The sequence below is a fragment of the Trypanosoma cruzi genome, genomic scaffold (assembly GCF_000209065.1).
Source record: "Trypanosoma cruzi strain CL Brener 1047053516449 genomic scaffold, whole genome shotgun sequence".
In the NCBI taxonomy this organism is placed as follows: domain Eukaryota; phylum Euglenozoa; class Kinetoplastea; order Trypanosomatida; family Trypanosomatidae; genus Trypanosoma; species Trypanosoma cruzi.
This window is the reverse complement of record NW_001849157.1, coordinates 1-6,431: the sequence shown is the minus strand read 5'-3', so window position 1 is coordinate 6,431 and position 6,431 is coordinate 1. Positions and strand designations below refer to the sequence as shown.

The 6,431-nt window shown below is 46.2% G+C and overlaps 5 protein-coding genes across 5 annotated transcripts, besides 5 other annotated features; all 5 read right to left on the bottom strand.

Annotated features, from left to right (window-relative positions):
• Positions 1–635, bottom strand: Tc00.1047053509757.49 (L-ribulokinase, putative; the record flags this gene model as incomplete). The annotated part of the gene is made up of 1 exon (XM_799569.1): positions 1–635. A coding segment is annotated over one exon (635 nt), but the record flags the coding sequence as incomplete, so codon positions are not given.
• Positions 1–6,431: a sequence feature (heterozygous, Esmeraldo-like haplotype).
• Positions 652–674: a microsatellite.
• Tc00.1047053509757.40 (hypothetical protein, conserved) lies at positions 836–1,660 on the bottom strand (the record flags this gene model as incomplete). Its single annotated transcript, XM_799568.1, has 1 exon — positions 836–1,660. The coding sequence occupies one exon, from the start codon at positions 1,658–1,660 to the stop codon at positions 836–838; it is 825 nt and encodes a 274-aa protein (XP_804661.1).
• Positions 1,933–2,706, bottom strand: Tc00.1047053509757.30 (stress-inducible protein STI1-like, putative; the record flags this gene model as incomplete). Its single annotated transcript, XM_799567.1, has 1 exon — positions 1,933–2,706. One exon carries the CDS (start codon positions 2,704–2,706, stop codon positions 1,933–1,935), a length of 774 nt encoding a protein of 257 aa, XP_804660.1.
• Positions 2,711–2,733: a sequence feature (AT_rich).
• On the bottom strand, positions 3,027–3,923 carry Tc00.1047053509757.20 (leucine carboxyl methyltransferase, putative; the record flags this gene model as incomplete). The annotated part of the gene is made up of 1 exon (XM_799566.1): positions 3,027–3,923. The coding sequence occupies one exon, from the start codon at positions 3,921–3,923 to the stop codon at positions 3,027–3,029; it is 897 nt and encodes a 298-aa protein (XP_804659.1).
• Positions 4,076–4,112: a microsatellite.
• Positions 4,134–4,159: a sequence feature (AT_rich).
• On the bottom strand, positions 4,294–6,431 carry Tc00.1047053509757.10 (hypothetical protein, conserved; the record flags this gene model as incomplete). Its single annotated transcript, XM_799565.1, has 1 exon — positions 4,294–6,431. A coding segment is annotated over one exon (2,138 nt), but the record flags the coding sequence as incomplete, so codon positions are not given.

The window sequence follows — 6,431 nt, the reverse complement described above, 5'->3', positions numbered from 1 at the left end:
CGACTTCTTACCACTTCAGCATAAGAAGAAACCCCTGTTAAAAGTGCAGGAATCCATTCACATAACTCCAACAAGGCGTAGCCCTTTTCCCGAACAGCTTTGTCATGGTGGAGCACGTGCAGAGCCTTGGACCAGAACCACTCTGAAGAATAAGTCCCCCCCGAGTACATTGTGTAATCCACCAAAGATTTCTTGCACAAATCATTTATTGCCATTGCCTCATTTACCGAAGTGTGATCCTTCCAAAGAATAAACATTGCGTTCGGGTTCTCTGAAAGCAATTCCTGAAGGGCCAGTGGAGCACCTTTTTCATCCACAAAACATGGTGTGCTGCCTGTGGTATCGCATGCCATCCCCACAACATGATTTCTTACCTCAGGTGGTCCTTGGTCCAAGACCCGAGAAACAACAATTTCCAAGGCCTCAATATAATCCAAAGGATGATGACGATATTGGTTTTTTGATGGATCGCAGTATTTGCCATCGCTCCAACGGCGATACGGCTCCACAGCCACAGCAACCTCCTTTCCATCGCATACCCGAACAAGAACAGCCCGCGCCGAATCGGAGCCAAAGTCAAGACCAATGACAAATGGCTCTGGGAAACTCATTGTTGTGAATTCGGATCTTGTCATGAGGAATCAAAAGCGCAAAAAAAAAAAAAAAAAAAAAAACAATGAGGAGCAAGCAATTCAACGCATTTACATCTGGAGAACCATCCACAGCAGAAATAAAAAGAAAAAATCAAAATAAACTCCATACTCAGATAAGAATAGCAAACACCAATGAAAAAAAAAAAGGAAAAAAAACGCACAAAAAGATGAAATAAGGCAACCTATTCAATTCGTTGACGCTTGCGATACAAATTCTTATTCTCTTCAGGAAGAGAACCAGTGGATTTACGGAAAAGTCTCGATCCCATATTAACGATAGCACTCCACACGTTCTGAGAGGACTTTGCAACTTCGGATTCTATGGAAAAAAAAGAATTTGCATCGGAACTTTCGTTGTTGCCACGCTCAGACACCATTAGAGTAGACTGGCCGTCTTCCTCCATTTTAGATGCTCCTTCATCATTTCCCTGGAGGCGAGAAACAAGAAGGGCTTTGGGACCAGAAATCGGCAAATTTCTCGTTCTCAGGAGTTCCCGAAGCTCCGCAACAGTCATTCCGGCATAATTTTCCCCATTTGTCATCAAAGTCTCCGCTTGTTTAGGACGCCGCCCATGCCACCGTTGACGAGGCTCGGACTCACTCTCGGAATCGGAAGACTCACTAGGTTCAGAAGTAGAAGTTGATAAAGAATCCGTTGATGTTTCAGACATCGATTTTTCTTGCAAAAAAGTGCGCAGAAAACGGCAACACTTCCGAAGAGATCTATAAAGCGCCATGGCCTCTCCAGCTGTCATTGGTCGACGAAAATTACCTGACCCATCAGCCAGCGCAAAACTGTTGTAAGAAACGAGCAATGCACGGTCCACCACCTCCGCGCCCGGAGTTTCTGTGCCGTCATCCACTGAAGCAGCCTTTTTCTCATCGTCCGAAGAAAAAATTGCTAGCCGAGAGAGACGGGAGGGGCGTGGGCGCGGTGAGTCCGTGAGATCTCCCAGAAGTGTGGCCTCTTCATCCGGAAGGTACAAGAGTCTCCTCTTGGTACGCATTCGCACTGCCCCACTCTCCCACCCCAACGGGAGAAAAAACACTGACGCACTTTTTTTTTATTTACAAATGCTTCGCAGCCAAACAATCAAAAAAAAAACAATGGGGGGAAAAAAAAGAAGAGGGTCCTGTATCATTCAAGACATTCCACCCAACCAGCGGAGAAACTGGACGCAATTTGTGTGCGTAAAAACCACACTTTATTAAATTTACTGGCAAAAGGGTAAAAACACAAACAAAAACAAAAATAGATATGTGAATCCGACAATATTTGTTAGCGCATCAATGCACGCCGACACCTGAGAACGCCCTGTGACACAGCCGCCATCCCGGGAAATAAACTGTTAGCCTGATTATAATCATTCAGCGCTTTGGTCCACTCCTCTAGTCCCTCATACGCAATAGCGCGACGCATAAGTGCCTTGACATGGGTAGAATCAATCTCAAGGGCTTTGTCACAATCCCTGATAACAAGATTGTAATTGCGCGTTGGCTGATGGCAAGCCGCACGGTTTGCATAATAATTAGCCAATTCTCCATTCCCATCGGGGGAAAGCTCAATGGCACGAGAATAGAACAACATTGCCTTTTCAAAATTTCCAGCGGAAAACATGGAGTTGCCTATTCTCCTGGCCTCATCAGAGGTCCTACAGCCCTCGGGAGTCGCCTTCTCGTTGCGCCCCCTCAGAATGAGGACCAGCCTCTGCAACTTGTCTGAAATTTCTTCACTTTCAGGTTCCAGTTTTGAAGCACGCTGAAATGCTTCCAGCGCCTCGTCATACCTCTGCATGCTCTCAAGTGCCGACCCTTTTCGGTAATATCCCTTTAGCCAGGATGGCTTCAAAAGAATACAGCTTTCCGCATCCTTCAGTGCATTCGCCGCATTCCCCATATTTTGCCAGCAAGCCGCACGATTTGAATACAACGCAGCAGCAACCTCCGATTCAGGACTCATGTCAATCGCCTTTGTATAACAATCGATGGCGTCTTCATACTTCTTCGCCTTAAAGGCCTCATTTCCCTTTAACCTCAGCTCCTCAAAAGACATAGTCTATAATAAAAATAATATAATTTTGTTTTCTGTTTGCTTGTTTTGGATGCAATTACAAATGCGGGTTGTATCGATCTAACGTGTCAATGGCAGCCTACGAAAAATGCGTTAAAAGTAACAACTAAAGGCGAGACCCATCCACACAAAAAAACAACCAGAAAAGAAGAACAAGAATTGAGGCATTACAGTACAAAATTCATGAGACCCATCATCTGTATGCATACATAATGAAGTGGTTCAAGAAAGATGTGTATCGTAAAGGGCAGCGCGGGGCATGTGCTAAAGAAATAAAGCGGAGGTGAGAAAAAAAAATAGGGTTAGAAAATTGTTGGTAAAGCCTCCGCCTTGTTTGTTGCAAGGACAAAGCAGTAATGATCATGCATAATGCACCACTCATCCCAGTCATCAACCATTTCAAGTTTCTTCAACCATTCCTGTGTCTCCTGTGGAACAGAAAGATAAAGTTGCCTCATGGATGTCGCCATGACACTTTTTAACCCCACCCTCTTGCATCGTTCGGCATGGGCTTCCGGCGTAGGCAATTCCTTAATGCCACGAAGAGGGACCCCTGAAGAGGCAAGGGAACTCACCATCACTTCTCCAAAACGATCATTGGGACGAATAGCGTCATAGGCGATGAGTAATACACACACATCTCTTTTGAGTACATCATTAAGCGTCAGTTCTAGGATTGCTGTGGTTGTCCGCTCTTCCAGGTAGACAAAGACCATTTCCGCCAATAATACGGTAGGAACATCATTACGTGCAACTCTTTTCAGTATTTCCCGCAACTCATCGGTTTTCTGCAGGTCACACGGTACTAACTCATACTCAGGCCCAACCAGTTGTTTTAACCGTTCGGTTTTCTCTATGACTCTCTGCTTCTCTGCCACCAGGTCAGGAAAGTCAAGCTCAATGTACCGCACGATGTTAACTTCACTGTGATCTTTTTTCAGGCGGAAGTAAAGCGTGTCAACCCCCGAGCCAAAGCTGATCACCTGCAAAGGACCATCCGCAGACCAGTTCCTTGCAAAAGATAACACACTACGTTCTATTGCGACCGTCCGGAGCCACGTTCCGCGATTCATAAGAGGGCTATTGACTATCGTCATGTCCCGCGAAAAAAAGTGGACAAATGGGTCATCCAGATAGTGTTTGCTCACGCAATGCACCTTGCGTGAACATGCGCTGTACGCTGTCTGTTGAAGAGCCATTTGGGTTCGGATTTTTGCTGCCTCGGATGTTACGCTCCCCTACAGACCTCTTACCCCAAAACTCGGCGACAAGACACGGAAATGCCTCTCTTCACCTAAAAAATAAATAACCGGCCGTCAGAATGACCACACACATTGTGCATGGTTTATTTAAAAAAAAAAAAAAGGAAAAAAGAAAAAAAAAAAAAAGGCATACGTGCATACATGTGCATATATTTATTTAAATATTATTAAAAGCATAGAAGCAAAAAAAAAGAAAAAAAAGAAGGGTAGGGGAAGAAAGGAGCAAACTGCAATGAACATCCAGCGTCCTTCCCACAAAATATATATATATATTTGATAACAGCACACACAATTAGAAAGTGCCAATTTAAGCGAGAAGAACACTCCTAATATTACACAGACCGTCTGCAATAGATTCGTCCAGACTGCGTAGAACTGCTTGCCGACACGACCCCTCACTCACAACACACTCGTGAACAACGCGCATCACCCCTCGCAAAATGTCAGTCAGTTTAGGCTCAGGACACAACCTCAACGTCTCCCCAAGAACCGATTCCACGGATTCTGGGGGGAGACAGCCGCAAAGCGTCGTGAGACTCCGTGCCAATTGAGAAGAAAAGGAGACTGCGATTTTACCCCGCAAAAAACTCCGCAAAATTGTCGAGAGGAGTTGTGCAAATAACTCGTGGTCCTTCAGGCCCGAGTCTCGTAGACAAGTCACCACTCTTTCGGCCACAGTTATTCCAACGCGTTGCACGTCCACCGACTCGTCATCCAATGCAAACAAAATCGTCAATAAAAACACCTGTGAGTCCGTGTGGGACACAAAATCACGCGTGAAAGCCTCGGCACAGAGCTGAAATGCGGCGAAGACAGACTCTCGTAACTCTGGAAAGCTTAATGAGCGTTCATTAAACAGTTTTAAGAAGCCCGACAAGGAGGAGATGACAGATGTGCCTAAGGGATGCAGAAGATCCGAGGGAAGCGTGCATTCCATCATCACCCAGCGAGAAACTTCACAGAAAAGCCTTGAAATTAATTTTAAGAGCCGATGCTGTTCTTCTTCGGCACCCTCATTGCTCCAGGTGGGGTCCTCGGCAATTGTATTGATGACCGAGGCGAGCGTCATGCGCACTTTGCTAAGCACCCACAACACCTCTTCTCCGTGCAGTGCCACGGAGCAGGTCAAAAACATTTGCAGTATTAACTCGGTGGTGCGAATGGTGACCTCCTTTTCGTAAAAACGGCAGACACTCACCGACAGCACGTGATCACAGAGGCTTGTGAGTGAAGCAAAGCACCACGCCAGCCGCTCACTTCCTTGCAGGGAGACAAACAACCCGGCGAGCGATGAGCACCGTTCAAGACAGAGAGTGACATCCACAGAAGTGAAATCCGTTCCGTGAATGTCAAAAGTCTGAAGAACCGGGACGATCCGTTCCGAGAAAGTGCCCTCAGAAATACACCGAATCCAAAACCCGGTGATCCGCCCTCGCACGTCCTCGTAAAAAAGTTGACCACAAGTAACCATTTCCTCCGCCGTGTGCAGAATCCCGGATGAGCGCAAAACAAAAGCCACGCCCTCTATTTTCACACTTATATCAAGCACCCGGCACCCGGAAAGTGTAACGTCCTCATCAAAAGAAAATGCACGCAGTGCGTGAAACACATACGAAACGACAGCAATGCATTCTTGAGCAAAAAAAACATTTCCCGCAACATCACCATCATCTGCAGTGACGTAAACGCCAATGAATGTACCAAACACCTCCAACAGGGATGAGACTAAAGCAGGGCTTGCCACAGATAAATTCTGCTCAACCTCCTGCATAAGAACCATGAGTGTGGAGACAATTTTAAGTACCGGATGCGACCCCGACCTGAAACCACCGGTAAAACATGAGGGAATTGAAACTTCCTCACCCTCGCAGGCATCGGCCAGAAAGGCGTCAATAATTTTCAAAACCAGCCAAATACCTTCTTGTACTTGGAGACGATCTGATCCAGACAGATGCTGCTCCAGGTTGGCATTGCGCCCCTGCAGTGCCTCCAATGACAAGCATAAGGACTCTGCGGCCTGCTCTGGATCCGACCGAGCCAAGTGTCCTAAAAGGGAAATATGGGACATTGTAAAAGTGTCCGAAAAGTGCTCTGCCTCCTCAGAGGAATGGGCGTTCAACAATTTGACCGACAAAAATGTATTAAACACCTCCATTCCCGCTGCAGCAACCACAGTAAATGAAACATCATGCCAAGGCATCATATTTACAAGCTTAAACAAACAGCTCAAGGCTTTATCCAAGGCGGCCATGATGCCATCATCGTCTGGAAAACTGCTATCAAGCTCAATAAGAGTCTTCGCAAATAGGGATAACTCTGAGACGTAGCAAACGAGTATTTCATGAACAGTGAAGATATCCCCCAGGTTTTCGACGATGTTTCTAACGCCGGAAATAGCAAGAGACAAAACGGTACGAGCATCCTCACACGGCCCCGCAACAGCAA